The sequence below is a fragment of the Eubalaena glacialis genome, chromosome 4 (assembly GCF_028564815.1).
Source record: "Eubalaena glacialis isolate mEubGla1 chromosome 4, mEubGla1.1.hap2.+ XY, whole genome shotgun sequence".
NCBI classification, from domain to species: domain Eukaryota; kingdom Metazoa; phylum Chordata; class Mammalia; order Artiodactyla; family Balaenidae; genus Eubalaena; species Eubalaena glacialis.
The window spans coordinates 141,094,812-141,111,786 of NC_083719.1; the positions used below are offsets into that span (position 1 = coordinate 141,094,812).

At 42.8% G+C, this 16,975-nt stretch overlaps 1 protein-coding gene across 1 annotated transcript; it reads right to left on the reverse strand.

The window, feature by feature from the left end:
• Positions 1-2,314: 2,314 nt before the first annotated feature.
• On the reverse strand, positions 2,315-16,306 carry IL12B (interleukin 12B). Its single transcript, XM_061188389.1, has 7 exons — positions 16,270-16,306; positions 12,272-12,359; positions 8,587-8,862; positions 7,588-7,705; positions 5,702-5,919; positions 4,086-4,243; positions 2,315-2,446 (listed from the first exon to the last, which is right to left on the reverse strand). Exons 2-7 carry the CDS (start codon positions 12,357-12,359, stop codon positions 2,315-2,317), a joined length of 990 nt encoding a protein of 329 aa, XP_061044372.1. The 5' UTR covers positions 16,270-16,306.
• Positions 16,307-16,975: the final 669 nt, after the last annotated feature.

A 16,975-nucleotide genomic window follows, 5' to 3' on the forward strand; every position in this document is an offset into this window, starting at 1 on the left:
GGTATTGAAGTTAACTTTTCATCCCAGTCTTATAGGCTTTGCCAGGAGTGGGCACTGTTTCGGGGTGGCAAACCCAAGGTGTTTTGGAACTCCTCAACCCCAGGGCCTAGCAGTTGGCCAGACAGATGGCAAACCCTCCATAAACACTGGAGCTGGACCTATGGGATGGGCTGCCCATGGCTCTACCAGGTGAGAAATTTGTTTCATGATGTTTTGGAAACCAGTAGAGTTGATTCCAGGTTAGAAGGTGACAGAAGCAAGAGTATCCAACCCCTGAAGGGGCATAATGCAGTTTAGTGCCCTTGCAGAGTCCTCCGTGGTTAGATCACAGGGACATTTCCTGAGCTTGGCAAGACACTGACTTTCCTATAAAGGGAAAGGGCCCATTGTGCAAAACCAGAAATGAAATTGCTTCACGGTGGGGCAATCCTTCAATGGTAAGGGAAAAATAACACAGCCCTGGTAAGCGTGGGAACAGGATACCCAGTCAACTGAGAAAGCCCAAAATATTATTGCAAAGAAGAGTTATATTTTTATTAGTTCACCATCAGAATATAAAAATAAATAAGTAAACAGAAAATAAATGGAATCATTTTACAGAAAGCACATTCATTACTTAAATGTAGCGTTTTAATGGCTTGGCACTTTCTAGTCATATCTGCTTGTCATGTTCCCTCATGCTGACAAGTAAGAGATTCATGGCTGTTTTCTCCGCATCTGTCTGCTTCTTTGTGTGCCTATTAAGGAACAACCGGCAATTCTGACAATTTTGTCCTTAGCCATAACTACGCTTATCTTCTCTCTTGAATCATAAGATCTTTTTACTTTCCAGACACTTACGATATCTCCATGTCATTCTCCTTTGTCTTACAGATAGAAGGGGGCTGCCAGGAAGGCTGAAGCTGAATTTCAATTCCAATCATCATTTTTAGCTCTTTCTAATTTCAGGCATCCAAAGACTAAATTTGCTTAGAGGTGCAAACAGCTCTGAATTATCACCACTACTTCAAGGAAGTCTTCATGGACACGGGAACTAGTATCTGCTCTCCAGGACCTCCTCAAAGAGTTTGTGTCTCCATGTCTATTTAACTATCTCTTGTGTTCTAATCCCTCACAGATATATTATGGCGCTGGCGTCAGAACACTGTGTTCTTACTGGTTGCCATAAAACTGATGCACTTGCAGCCTCGATTGAAAAGTTGTCAGTATAAATAACACATAAATTCACATTTTGCATAATAGGGCCCATTCCTTATAAATCAGCTCATGAGTATATGAAACATATATCTTGGCACACAAATGTTAAATAACAGTAATAAATTAATAAATACATAAATTACTTAAATATGTAAATAACATAAAAGTCAGCTTGACCTGCTAGCTGGAAACTGTATAAATAAATTAGCTGATTGTTTCGGTGGGCATTTAGCATTTCAATATAAAAATACAGCAAAGACATCTTTATAATCCTAAAAAAAAAAAAGCAAATTGGTAGAAAATATCTTTAGGGGGACGGTCCTGTTCCATTGCATCTTTTAAAAATTTAGCATAATGTCTTCCACTTTTCTTCCAAAGTTTCATCCTGAGATTAGAACCTGAAAAAGAATGGCGAGTGTCTATGTGGATTTGAAATTCGGTAGCAAACCCTTCTTATTTCGCACAACACATTATCTGGGGCAGTTGGATTTTGGGGGTTCCTCGTCAGAAGGGTCCAGCCCTTTCTTATGTGGCCTAGGATTTTGCTGATACCATGCTTACCAGAGGCTGTCTTGAGAGTTTTCTTTTCTTTTCTTTGTTTTTTTTTGGCCGTGCCTTGAGGCATGTGGGATCTTAGTTCCCCAACCAGGGATCAAACCCGTACCCCCTGCATTGGGAGCACGGAGTCTTAACCGCTGGACCACCAGGGAAGTCTTGAGAGTTTTCTTAAAAGAATATCTGATCATGTCATTTCCTTGCTTAAGGCCCTTCAGTGGCCCCCAGTGGTCTCCAGATAAGATTCTAATTCCTGGAAACAGCTTGCAGGACACCTGTGCTCTGACTCTTGGCTACTTCTCTCTCCCACTGCCTACCCTCCTGGAAGGGCAGGACCTGTGCCTGCTTTCTTTACTGCAGTGTCCCTGTGCCCAGCATAGTGCTTGGAATACTATGGGCATCAATAAGTATCTGTTAATGAACAAATGTATGTTTCTGCCTCTGGTGACTGCGTGTTGGGCATCCCACCCCCTCTTTCCTGTCCCACACAGCCCCCACCATTGTCCTGCACCTGGGTACACTGAGTGTGCAGGTCTGGGCTGGGCTTCGCAGGCTTGCTCACCTAACTGCAGGATACAGATGCCCATTCGCTCCAGGATGAGCTGTAGTAGCGGTCCCGGGCTTGCACGCGGACGTTGGCATCTTTGTGGCACGTGACCTTGGCTGAGGTTTTGTCCATGAAGAGTTTATCTTTCTGCAAAGGAGAGGGAAATTTTTGGCAATGCAATCACAAGGTGGGCTGGGCATATTTTGGCAAAGTACAGTCTCCCAAAACAGCCACACCTTGGTCTCAGGGCACCACACTCGCAGTTCATAGGGGTGTGTGTAGAACTTGTGCCACCTGCTGACAGAAGCTCTCAACACAGACGCGGCTTTTCTACTTTATAAGCCCAAAGCCCTGAGGGAGAAATTGTTTGGTCCAGTTTTCATCTTTCTAGCACAGTTGCCTTGCATGAAGGCCCCATGTGCACTCACCGCAGGTCAATGGTGGGACTGAGACAGATTTGCTCTAGCTGTCCCCTGGATATTCTGATATTCCATATCCTGATCCTTTTATCAGAATAAAATCTGTGTTCAAGCCCAGGCATTGCTATTTATTAGCTATGTGGCCACAGGAGAATATCTTAGACTCTCTGTTTCTCAATTCCTCACTTGTAAGAGAGGGATAATAATACTCCCTCACAGAGTTAAAGTAGCAAGGTATTTAACCATGTAGAAAGTGCTCTATAAATACTACCTATTAATAATATAGATCTTATATTGGGAAGTACATATCAAGATTTTAAATAATTTTTAGGTAAAATCTACTCCAGAATAGCCCTTCCCTTCCACAAAAAAATTCTCAGGGAGTACCTGAATCACTGAATTTCTACCACGTGCTAAACACTATGCCGAATAAGGCCTTTGTTTAGTGATTTCTAAAACTGGCGTCCAAGGAGTCTCAGGCTCTATAAGAGGGCCTCTAGGACCTTGGGATTATGATGCTCAGGCAAGAAAGTTTGAAAGCCATTGTCTTAGCCAACATTCTGTTCAATAAGATAATTTCACAATATGTGGAACAGCCGGGAATTATCTATTTTGGATGAGATATAGCATGAATGTTCTATCACCCATTATATTCATCAATTTGAAACATTTTTAGGCTCCTAGAGCCCAGATTTCCTATATCAGGACCAATTCTTTTTTTTAAAATTTTATTTATTTATTTATTTATTTTTGGCTGTGTTGGGTCTTCGTTTCTGTGCGAGGGCTTTCTCTAGTTGTGGCAAGCAGGGGCCACTCTTCATCACAGTGCGTGGGCCTCTCACTATCGCGGCCTCTCTTTTTGCGGAGCACAGGCTCCAGACGCGCAGGCTCAGTAATTGTGGCTCACGGGCCTAGTTGCTCCGCGGCATGTGGGATCTTCCCGGACCAGGGCTCAAACCCGTGTCCCCTGCATTAGCAGGCAGATTCTCAACCACTGCGCCACCAGGGAAGCCCAGGACCAATTCTGAGAGCAAGATAATGATCAACCATACTGGTGGCAGTAGGGTGTTAGGTGCATGGCCTTTGTGTCCTGGTTCTGCCACTTTCTAGCTGGGTGACCTTGGGCAAGTCACTTAACTTCTCTGAGCTTCAAAATCTTCACTAGTGAAGTGGTACGAGTAACACTGCCTGCCTTTCTAGGGTTACTGTGAGAATTAAGTGAGATACGCAGGGAAAACCCTTAGCACAGTTTTAGGCATATAGAAAGTGCCAAATAAACATTCGCTGTTATTATCATCATTAATCTCCTTGATGTGGGCCTACATAAACCTGACTACAGAATAGACGGCACCTGAATCACACCTTACCCTTTCTCTCTTGTTCTTGCCCTGGACCTGAACACAAAATGTCAGGGAGAAGTAGGAATGTGGGGTGCTCCAGGTGTCAGGGTACTCCCAGCTGACCTCCACATGCCGGGAATTCTTTAATGGCTTCAGCTGCAGGTTCTTGGGTGGGTCTGGTTTGACTGTGGAAGAGAGAGAAACACCCTTTATTTTGCTAATGGAGCTTTGGGGTAAGGTAGTTCTGGCTTCTGGTCTCACTTTCGCCTTTGACCAGCTCTGAGTCCATATCATAGTCATTTAACTTCTCTGAGCGCCTGGTTGGCAGATGTGAGGCACCCCTGCGGCTGGCGCTCACGCTGGTGCTTGTACGAGGCAGCCCTCACCAACTGCTGCCTCCTCTACGGCTGAACCTGAGAGAGGCTCAGAATCCTTCTCATCCCTGTGCAGTCACAGGGGCCCTGGTGGTGGAACCACCTCTGTGTGGTGCTCAGAGGAAAGTTCTTAGAGACAACAAGATGCTCACGTCTGGGCTTGCAGTGAAGGACCACCCTCTCTGTAATCAATCCCCCTCTGCACCAGACTCAGAATTGGGCTGAGCCTCTTGCTGGGGACCAGATGAGAGAATTTCCACTTAGTGCTCTTTCTTTAGCCCTTTCGTGGAATCTGACACTGACCTGTCCTGTGGCAGTTACAGCCAAATTGTCTCTGTGCTCGGTCACTCATTCATTCAATAAAAAGCCCCCATTATGTGCCAGCCACTGGACTGTGCATGGAAAGCACAACAGTGAGTGTCAGAAAGACTGTCCTCAAGTAGTGTACCTTTTTCTAGGAGGGGAAGGGGAGGGGAGAGAGTCCATGGAATGGGCTTGGGCTCTCTGGATCTAGCACCTCTCCACACAAAGACCAAGGCTCCTAGCAGATGCTCCACAAATATTCTTTCCTCTTCTCAACACAATGGCATTTTCTTTCCTTTAGGACTCAGCTAAATGCCACCTCCTCATAGAGACCTTCCCTGGTACCCTATGTGAACAAGACCCCACCCTCTCCTTTCCACCAAAGGCAATCTCCCCACAAATGCTTGAGCAGGTTCTGTGATTCTATCACTTTTTATTTCATGATGCATGTTCACTGGATAAATGGTAAAGGAAATGACAAATGGCAAAAATCTCCATCTTCCAACTGAAAAAAACAGACATCCATTTTGGAGGGGTTTATATTACAATAAAGAAGTCTCTTTTTCAAATGCTAGAGAAAGATTGGTTGGGAATAATTGCAGTTAGTAGGGGAAGCTCTGGTTCTGCATATGAATGTTATGCTTGAGGGGCTGCTCTTGAATTCAGCATGGAAGGTGCCTGAGCAGCAGAATAGAAGTGTAGCCAAGAGCCTGCTTTTTCTAGAGGGGCAGATCCAGGTCTGAATTGCTACGTGTGAGATCTGGGGCAAGTTGTTTAACCTAGCTAGGACTCAATTTCCACTTCCTTAAAATGCAGACAATTGTATCTACATTATAATTATTTTTCGGGGCAGGGTGCAGAATAAAAGAGATAATGCATATAAACCCCTAACCCCAGTGCATGGGGCATTGTGACACGATGAACGGCATCTATCCTTATTAAGCACATATAATCAAGCAAACTCACTGATGTCCCTGATGAAGAAGCTGCTGGTGTAGTTTTCATACTTGAGCTTGTGAACAGCTTCCACCACGACCTCAATGGGCAGGCTCTCCTCGGCGGCTGGGCAGGCGCTGCCCTCCTGACACTCCACTGTGTACTTCTTATACTCCCTGTGGTCCACTCTGACCCTCTCTGCCGAGAGCGTCGCTGCTCCACACGTCACCCCTCGGGGGTCAGAGGAGCTGAAATCAAAGACAGATATTATCCTGTGTCACATGATTGCAGGTGCATCCCTAGCTGTTGTAACCAGACAGCTGTCTGAGGACACAATTTCTCCAACTGGTTTGATTTCTCTGAAGGGGATAAGAAGCTGCCCTCCCCATGAGAACAAGCTTTGCTTTGAGAGGTAATAATTGGGTTGGCCAAAAAGTTCGTTCAGGTTTTTCCATAAGATCTTACGGAAAAACCCTAATGAACTTTTTGGCCAACCCAATACAATTGTTTGCCTCTGGCCTAAATGAATCTGAAAACTTTTAGATCCAAAACTCCTGGTTAAATCTCCTTATTAAAATTTTTAACTCATTTTCTGGATTTTAATGACAAAATCAGTACATACCAATTTTAAAAAATTAAAAAGATAAAGATGGTGTATAAATGAAATGTGTATGCCTCTTTTAACCCTAATCCCCTTTTTAACCCTAATGTCACTCCCTAGATATAAATACTATTCCTGGCTTGTTGTCCTAGATATAAATACTATTCCTGGCTTGTTGTATCGCTCCAGACATTATTCTGTGAATATTCAAAGCAATCATATATCCACATGTATCAATATATATGCATACACACATATTTATCTATACACACATAGATTTTATTTTTATGAAATAATATCAAATTTTATATATATATATATATATATATATATATATATATATAAATTTGGTATACATAATTCTGCAACCATCTTTCCCCCTTCTGAACATATTATGGGGAGTGCTCCACGACAGACCACATGGATTGGGTTATTCATTTTGAGGACTGCATTCATTTTGAGCTGGGGTATAATGTACTACACTTTACTTAACATTTGCCCTGCTGATCACTAAGAACACCACAATGAACTCTTGCATCTATGTCTCTGTGCACTTGTATAAGCATTTCTTTAGCAAGCATTTTCATTTTAAAGATGGAATAGTAAGTTCCCAAAGGTTAAATAACTCAGTTAAATAGTGGCCAGGTCAGGATGATCACCTAGGGTTTACTCTGTTATCCTACACTGTTTGGGAACTTTGATGAAAGGGAAGGAAGTCACACAGAGTGTTAATGTAGGTTCTGTACCAAGGGAATTGGTTTCTCGGGGTAAGCCCAACTGCATAGGACAAACAGTGAACTTCAGATTGGTGGTGTCAGCAGAAGAAAAACGAATTGAAGTGGCCCTGGGAAAATTTCTAGAGGCCTCACAGAGTTTTGGAGTCAGCCTCAGGGCTTGCAAGATCGATGCCCTAGAGCTCTTGTTTCTATTTTCCACTCGAGGTGCAATTTCGACAAGTCCTTCACAGCTTCACTTTCCCCTTTTATCACCACCACCCACCCCTGCTGTGCTATGAGCCTTAATGAGGCATTGCCAGACAATTTGGATGAGTGGGTTCAAATATAGCAGAGGCTCTTCCCAGGCCCCAATAATATCCTGTTCTAATGCATACATTTGTTCAGGCAATTAGCTTAAATCTCCATGTTCTTTCCCTAATTTAGGCAAGGGTGTGTGTGTGTGGATGGGGGGTTAAAAATATAGGATTGGCTTTATTTTCTCCCTTATCATTAACTGATAGGCCATTGCTAGGTTGCCCTTATTTTCTTAATGAGAAAGTTTTAGCAAAATGCTGAGAAACCCGAGTGGTTTCACTTACCCTGTGCTGCTTTTGACACTGAATTTCAAATCAGTACTGATTGCTGTCAGCCACCAGCAGGTGAAATGTCCGGAATAATTCTTTGCCTCACATTTTAGAAAGCTCTTATTTTTGGGTTCTGGATTTGAAAAGAACAAGAATTCAATATTTAGGGGTTTTCTTTCTTTTAAAATTGGGAAGATTTTTATTGCGATGAATCACAGGCCACCAAATGATACAAGAGTGAAGATCTTTCATTTATTTCCTTGGAAAATCTGCTGTTCCCCAGGCAGACAGTCAGCGAGGACTGGGAATGTCCCAATAGGATGCTGATTCTGTATGCCACACACCCAACATATCGCAAGGAGGTATTAATATTTTTCAAGGCTATCAGCCCAGTGCTGAGTTACGCACTATGCACATTAACTAACTCCCATTAGCCATCCAATAATATCACTGTTATTTAAAAAGAATCTCAGGAAAAGCATCGAGACTTCCCATGAAACTCTCTCAACGGGAGATTTTGATGGTTGATAACCCAAAGTGTCCGGCAAAGGAAAAACAAAGGAAAATGTAGGTTTCGGGTGGTTTCAGTAAGGGACTTGGTATTACTTCATTAACTATACTAATCATGTCTTGCCTTTTAAATTTTTAATTTTTAATTTTTTTTTAAATTTATTTATTTATGGCTGTGTTGGGTCTTCGTTTCTGTGCGAGGGCTTTCTCTAGTTGTGGCAAGCGGGGGCCACTCTTCATCGCGGTGCGCGGGCCTCTCACTATCGCGGCCTCTCTTGTTGCGGAGCACAGGCTCCAGACGCACAGGCTCAGTAATCGTGGCTCACGGGCCCAGTTGCTCCGCGGCATGTGGGATCTTCCCAGACCAGGGCTCGAACCCGTGTCCCCTACATTGGCAGGCAGATTCTCAACCACTGCGCCACCAGGGAAGCCCTAAATTTTTAATTTTTTTATCTCTTATGGAGCAAAAGAGAAAATTGATGCTACCCAAGGGAATGGAATTACCTTTCTGGTCCTTTAAGATATCAGTGGACCAAATTCCATCTTCCTTTTTGTGAAGCAGGAGGAGCGAATGGCTCAGAACCTCGCCTCCTTTGTGACAGGTGTACTGCCCAGCATCTCCAAACTCTTTGACTTGGATGGTCAAGGTTTTGCCAGAACCCAAGACCTCATTGCTCTGGTCTGAGGTCCAGGTGATGCCGTCTTCTTCAGGGGTATCACAGGTGAGGACCACCATTTCTCCAGGGGCGTCAGGATACCAATCCAATTCTACAACATAAACTGGAGAGCACAGGGGTTGGAGAATCAGACTGTGTTTTTTGGATCACCCAGTATCTGGATGGCTAAAGCAGCACAACCTTGCTCATAACAGCAAATGTTTGCTAAGATGATCTCAGGTTTTTGGGCACCACTTGAGTTCAAGGTTGTGGAAGAGAGAAGCAAAGAGTTTAATAGCTGCCATCGACTCGTTAACTGCCAGGCTGCCGTGAATAATTAACCTCTGATTAGCTGGCAGATGAGGAAAACCTTGATACACTGAAAAATGCAAACAGCACAATATTCTTTCCCGAAGGCCTGGTGGATGTAAGAAACTTCCAGCACAGTTCACATTCATAGAGAATAAGTGTTGAGAAAGACTGACCAGGACTGAGATCCTGTCCCCAATAGCTGGCTGGGGAATTTGGAGAAAGATACTTAATTACCATGAGCCTCAGTTGCCTTGTCTGTAAAATGACAATAATAATAGTATCTGCCTTGTAGGTTTGGCTGTGAGGATTAAATGAAAAAAGCGTGTAAAACACTTAGCACAGAACCTGTCACTCAGCATTGGTTGTTATTGTTATTCACACACCAAAGGTCAGACAACTGCATGAGAAACTGCCTTCCAATTTTCCACGGGGATTGAAGGATTTATTTCCGACTGCGTGAAACTCACCAATGGAGATTTTCATTCTCTCTGTGTTTTTAAAAGCTATTTTACCTTCTTACGAGGCAGTTCAGTAGATCTTAATCTTTCCATTTTATAGAGAAGGGTACTGAGACCAAGAGGTTAAGCAAGGTTACATCAAGTGAGAAGCACAAGAGTTATATCTCAGAACTTCTGTCTCTGCAGCTTTGCATTGGATCTTTTTTTTTGGCTGCACCGCGCAGCATGCAGGATCTTAGTTCCCTGACCAGGGATCGAACCCGGGCCCTTGCTAGTGAGAGTACAGAGTCCTAACCACTGGACCACCAGGGAATTCCCTGCATTGAACCTTTAATACCAGTATCTAAACTGGCACTTGAGGAATGGCCTAATATAGTATTTCAAAGAGTATTTCACATCAAATCTTCATTCATTCATTCATGCATCAATTATTAATTAAATAGAATTGTTTAATGCAGTACTTCTCAAAGCATGATCATCCAACTACTACCAGCAGCACGTGAGACTCAGCGTTGCAAATTCTCAGTCGCTGAATCAAGAACTTTGAGACAGGCCCAGTGACCTGTTTTTAACCTCTCCAGATGATTCTGAAACCCACTCTAGTTTGAGAGCCACAGTGGTGAAAAGCCTGGATGTTGGAATCACACAGGTCTGAGTTAGGATTCAGCTCTATCTCTTACACTGGCCTGTGGCCTTGGGCAAGGCATTCAATTACTCTAAGCTTCAGTGTCATTATCTTTAAAATAAGCAACATATTATAGTACTTGATCCAGAAGGTGGAGATGTGGATCACATAAGCTAATTCATATAAAAGCTTGACACAGTGCCCTTAAATGAGCTGTAACTGCTGGCTCTTGTGATTGGTGTCCAAATGTAAAGCTGTTGTGGAATATAAAGTTCCCACTTGACATCAAAGGGATTTAAAACTACTGAATGGGTAACAGAGACAAGAGGTAAAAAGCATCTGGGCTCCAACTCTTGGAAAATGGTCAGCTGTGATGACATAAAACCATGTGGCACCTTTGGCTTTCTCTGGTTTCTCTCTGTCCCACTGGTGACTGACCAGCATGGCTATTTTCCTGTCACAACTAAGATTCAGAAGCTGAAGACCCTTGCCCAAGGGTAGGGGAAACAGCTGCAGGGGGCAGCCTGATGAGGCACATCTAGAACCTAATGCTTAGCTGCATCTCATCTTGTCTCCAAAGCTGCATGCCCTCTCAGTGTTTCTCACATTGACTTTCTGGAATTTCTGTGGTTTACCAAATCAGAAGTAACTAACGGTGTACTATGAAAGGGCCAAAGCTCCTGAGCTCACTAAAAATCCCAGGGGAAGGAATCTGGCATAATCATCTGGCTCAGGGCTTTGTCTTTATTCAAGGGAGGGTCTGAAACACTCAGAACCTCCTGGGGCAGAGCAGGGATGGCTGGACTGTCATCTTCCAGAAATTCTTAAGAATGGAGGAAGAGCCCCAAATTTCTTTCAGGGACCCATTTTAGTGTTGTATTCTCCTCACTATTGAAAGATCATTTCTCATCATCAGCTGCAATGTCTTCATTTTAAATGTATGCCTGTTTCCTCTTGCTCAGCTGTCCAAGGACAGAGGAAGCAATTGCTTCATGTCCTTCTGGTAAAACCTTCTTCAAATACTTAAGTTCATAAGTGTTGAAGTGAGACAGAATTGGGATCAAGTTCCTGTTCCACCCTTACCAGGTATGTGAAATTGGGTAAGTTAGTTAATCTCTGTAGCCTCTATTTTTAATATCTGTAAAATGGGGTACACACAGTCCCTATCTCTTATGGTTGTGGTGAGAATTAAATGAGATGCTGGCCTCAATAAATATCAACTATTATTATTATTTTATTATTAAAGACAGTAATTGCCAACATTATTATGTTGGCTTCAATGAGAAATATCTGAGCATCTTTCAGGAACAACTAACAATCAGTTAATACATACTTACCGTGTGTGAGATACTAGAAGGATAGAGGGAACCCCTTATTCTAATAATACCTGTCTATTATTCTACTAATAATTTTTATTGATCACTGGGAAAATAAACAGGTTCTCTTGAATCATCAGAGACATTATTTTAAATAACCAAAACAATAATACTAGCTAACATTTACTGTCACTTCATCATCTGTTGAGTTGTCTTCTGCATTCACTAGTACATTTAATAATCTATGTAGTAGATATCACTTTGTAATCCTCAGTTTACAGTCGAGGGAACTCAGGCTCAGAGGTGACCCAGCTCAAGGTCACATAACCAATAAGTGGCAGAATCAGCCTTGAACCCAAGTCAGTGTGGGTCTAAATTCCATGCTTTCCCCAAAGTGCTTGGTCAGAGGTAAGTCATCTCGGTGCCAACTGAGGGGGTAATATTGCGTGGTGGAGTGGAAGATGTTAGAACATAGTTCTTATACTTTTCTAATCTTTCACTTTGGAATCTTAATCATATGACACAGCTGGTTTTTAGTAATACTGGCAAAATCCATCTCTCTTTTCCCACCATAGTCCATAAAAAGCTTCTTCTCTGGCATCTAACGTGAAAGCCAAACAGTATAGATACCCTCAAGCCATACAATAATAGATACCCTCAAAGGTGGAACAAGGACATAGGGCCCGTGTTATCCCAGCGTGATGGCTTTCATTAGGAAGCCCCAAGGCCTGCCCATTTCAGTCTGATTTCCCAGCAGGGGCTGCCTGACAGTCCTGTCTTAGATCCTGGGGCCTTCATAGAGAATCAGGAAAGGCTGGTTACCATTTTTCTCCAGTTCCCATATAGCCGTGATGGGAGATGCCAGCAAAACCAGGGAAAACCAGGAGACAACCAACTGCTGAGGGTGCATCTGCAGGAGGGGGAGAAACAGAGGAGGAGACAGAGGAAAAGAGAAAGAAGAGGAGGGATAAGAGAAGAGAGAATGTCAGTAGTTAGGCAATCTCCTTTGGAAACCATATTCACATTCTATGTACATTGCCTTTAATCTTTATCTTCCTCTTTCTTCTCTACACTGTCAGGTTAATACTCAGTGAATTCCAGGAGCCCTCTGCCAGTCTCTGGGTAAGAGCATCTCCAAATAGAGAACCGCAGACGATCTGCAGCTGAAAGATCCTTAAGGCCAGCTATCTGATATGATCCTCTTATTTTTAAGATGAGAAACCTAAGGCTCAGAGGAGGAACGTGACTTGTCTAGATCAACATTCAGTCATTATTTACTTGGTACTTCCTTTGTAAAGGGCACTGAGCTAGGGCAGCTGAGAGTGAAAAATGATTTTTACCTGGACCCCGACTTCTAGGAGCAAATACTTTCATTCAACAAATATTTCTTAAGTCAGTGTGTTAAATGCCTACCCTCCAGTTGGGGAGATAAGCTACATACCCGTATTACAGCAGCACAAGGCAGTATGTGCGGTGACACCCAGGACTAAAGGACTTGGGTTGCAGGGCAGGGGGAGTAATACTGAAGTGATCTTTCAATTTCTGGCAATGAGTCCAGCCCTTGTTGGTGAGGTTTCCTTTCTCTCCCTGCTTAAGACTGTAACTGTTCCAAACACAAAGATTACTTCTTCCCACATAAGGTAACCAGTAGTTCTCAAACTTGAGCATATGTCAGAATAACCTGGAAGCCTTTGTAAAGCACAGATTGCTGGCCCCCATTCCCACCCTGACCCTAGAATGTCTGATTCAGCAGGTCTGGGGGGCCTGAGAATATGCATTCCTGTACGTTTCCAGGGGAAGCTGATATTGCTGGTCTGAGGACTACTCTTTGAGATCCATTGGTTTAATCCATATTCAGGGTTCAGAGCCCCTGCAAATCAAGATGTTCTTTGGGAGAAGACCATAGAATATCGATATATTCAACATGAAATAATGAAATGCATACTTTTGTGCTAAATCAGTTTCACTTATAATGAAACTCAGTCTAGATTAGTATCCAGGGTTTATGAAAATCTTCAGACTGACAATTACACCCCACCTGTGAACTAGGTGGAGATGATTATTATTTATTTTCAGTCTGACACACCTCCATCCATCTTGGAGAGCACCAATGTTCTGTAGGAACATGGTTTCAGAAACCACTGGGCTATATGAAGAACAAGACTCAAAGTTTTCTGTGAAATACCTTAAAAATAAGCACCCCTTGGTTGGGGTAACAGAATATTGACAAATCATGGCTTTGTCAGAACTGCTGCTAATCCTAGGGGAACTTTGCCACGTATTTTATTCCCTTATATCATAAAGGTTCCGAGTGGCAGAGTCAGGAGCAGAAGTCAGGCCTTCCCGTACACTGTCAGCACTCTTGTCACTGCAGCAGGCAACTTTCAAGGGCACATCTATCAGTTTAGTCCAAGTTATGACTGTAGCAAAGTTCTAGTTGCCATGGAGCACCAGTTAGTACATTTGTAGGCTTGGAGTCCAGCAGCATGGACTTGAATTCTGGTTGCACCACTCACTAGTTGTGTGAGATTGGCCAAATTACTCTCTGAGCCTCAGTCTCCTCATCTACAAAATGGGTATAATACCCATCTCAAAGGGTTGTTGGGAGAATGCAATGAGATGACATATTATAGAAGCCAACCAAATGTGTTAGCTTGTACCCAGCGGAAGAGATAAAGGAAAAATTTGATTTCTCTCTGTGTTGTCTGTGATGGATAAACAAAAAAGTCATGCCTGGCTGTAGGGAAATGCCCACAGAGGTACTGCAATTACACAGGCCTACAAAACTCGGATGTCAGCACTCTGGGAATGGAAATGGTAGAGATTCCTGGCACCTCCTGGTGAATCCTTTATGCTCTCTTAACACTGGGATTTTCCCTTTGGCTAAGGGCCCAGCCCTTCCCCTCTGGGCCTCAGATGCATCTGAGAATTTCAGGTGAACAACACTTCAGGGTCAAGGGAGCCCTGGTGATGGTTCTAAGAAACAGCTCCCATTTTTGTATCACCTACATTTTAAACCACAGGACACTGGCAGAAGGTAGAGATGGTGGTGGGTCACTTTCTTAATCAAACCCAGGGGAAACCAAAAAGGGGCAGCATGCAGTTACCCTGTTGTTCTCTAGATCATCTGATACCAAGGGCTTGGATTCCGGTTTGACCACTCACTAACCATATGATATTGGCCAAATTACTTTCTAAGCCTCAGTCTCCTCAGCTGTAAAATGGACATAATACCCATCTCAAAGGGTTGTTTGGTTGTATCCCACAGATCACATTTTCTCGGCCTGCTAAATTTGAGAGTTTTAAGGATTAAACATTTTAAAATGGAATTTCATAGGTTTTCTAAACTCTTGAAACCCTTGTATGAGGGACGCAGGGACCCCAGGTCCTGTGGTGTGTTAAGGCTCCCTAACTCTGGTGCCAACATGGGCATGCCAGTGACACTTGGCTAGGCATCTCTTTTTCAAGTTTTATTTTGTTCATTTCTTTTTAATTAGAAAAGAGAATTATTATTTAAAAATAAAAAGACATAGTCACAGAAGGCTTGTGTAGCACATGCAAAGGGTCCCAGTTCTAGAGACAGGCAGTGCTGTGTTGGCATCCCAGCTCTGCCACTTGTTAGGTGTGTGACTCTGGACGAGTCACCTGATGTCTTTGAGCCTCATACTCTTAATCTGTAAAATGGGAACCCTGCTGTGATGAAGAGGTAATGAAATAATTCACATAAAGTATCCAGCATGGTGCCCTGATGAAGTCAGGACTCCTGGCTGTTTCCTCTCAGAGCCCCATTCCTCCTTTGACAGCGCTTATATAACACAATTGCAATCATATAGTTACTTCTTTCACGTTTGTCTTCCCCACCACACTGAGCTTTCTGACGGCAGTGATCATGTCTGTCTTATTCCACACTATGTCCCTGGAGTCTAGCAGAGAGAGTCTAGCTCAGAGGGATTTCATTAATTATTAGAAGAATGACTGAATGGACAGAAATAATAAAATTTCAGACCCCAGTAAAGTGAACTCTAAGAGGCTGCCCAAATTCTTTCTAATACCTTGAAATTCCTTATTTGAAAAAAGTGGGCCATCAGCTCAGGTTTAGTAATCTCTTTGTTAAAATGATATTTTAAACTGACCATTATTTTTTTAACCTGAAAATTATTGCACACGATTTACCTAGGCAACTATAAGACACAGTAAAGATTATCTTTTTTTTCCTTCTCACAGATTTTAAACTTCAGAAAGTAGTTTTAAACATTGGTGTTGCTTTCCATTTTTTAAGTGATTAGTTAATCCAAAAGATCTGGATAACTTAACTGTCAATCTAGTTGACTGTCACAAGCCCACGACAAATATGGGACCAACTATGCTTATAACATTCAATTATGAGGTATAAGAATGAATTCAATTACTTACTGGATTCATTATTACTTACTGAATAAAAGGCTTTTAAAAAGTTTACAATAATAAGGGAAGCACCACTCACTTTATACAATCCTTTAACTGATGAGTATTAATATTGAGGAACACACTTTTATATACATACCACTTTAAAACAAGACAAACCTTTCTATAAAATGTGCATTTGTTCACAGACCTTAATATACAATTATTATTAGTTGACTTTTAAAATGAATACTTTATATATTAATCCCCAAAGCACTGACTTTTCACTAGTGTCCCAGCAGGTAAGTCACCAGGAATGCCTCCAGGAATTCACCCACTCCACAATGCCTGGTACAGGGGTAGCACATGAATGGTGTCTACCCTTGGACAGCCTGTGGGCCTGTGGAAGGGGTGGCAGGGCCTAGGCAAGTGCTTACCTTGCTTCTGGTCAGGCTGCAGTGTTCCCTGGGTCTGAAACCGTTTGTTTCTTCTTCCACTGCTGCTACTATTGGAGCTTATATACCCTACTCCTACCAAGTTTTCTGATGGAAACTTAAACTAGAAACTGACTTGTTCCAAGTTGCAACACTGAAAAGAACTCTCACAACCATCTGGGGAATTTCAAGAAGTTCCTTTTTTTTTTTTCTTTGTGTGTATCAATAAGGCAGAGGGAACACAGGCATCAAAATCCCAGGTAATGAACTAAGAGGAAATGACTTTTGGGTGGGGGAAAAGGAAGTAGATGGGATGCTCACTTCTTTGGGTTGACATCATGGCCAAAGTGCTTAGAGACAGTAACAGGCAGCCTCCCTGGGCTCCACAGACTACAGAAGAAGGAAGGCCAAGGAGAGGTCACACAGGAGGATGAGTTCAGGTCAGGGTCCAGCAGTTGTATGCTAGAGGGTCCAAAAGCAAAATCTGTGGTTCTCCTGAGGTTAAAGAGGATGAGATGAAGTGCAAAAGATTTAGTATGTCCGGGGCATCCTCCCCCAACATTACTCCTTTAACATCTGGATTTCAGAAACACACTCTTACCACCCCTTGTGCTTCATGCGCCACAAACACACATACACACACACACACACACACACACACATTCATACAGACACGGCCCTGGGATGATAAATGTGTGTATTACTAATA

What these genes read in the sequence shown, in the direction of transcription:
- IL12B (XM_061188389.1), bottom strand. Translation starts at nt 12,359, where the DNA reads ATGCACCCTCAGCAGTTGGTTGTCTCCTGGTTTTCCCTGGTTTTGCTG. An exon ending in TATCTTAAAGGACCAGAAAG is followed by an intron (nt 7,706 to 8,586) that starts GTAATTCCATTC and finishes TTTCAAATCCAG; the next exon opens with AACCCAAAAATAAGAGCTTT. An exon ending in GCAAGAACAAGAGAGAAAGG is followed by an intron (nt 2,447 to 4,085) that starts GTAAGGTGTGAT and finishes TCTCCTTTGCAG; the next exon opens with AAAGATAAACTCTTCATGGA.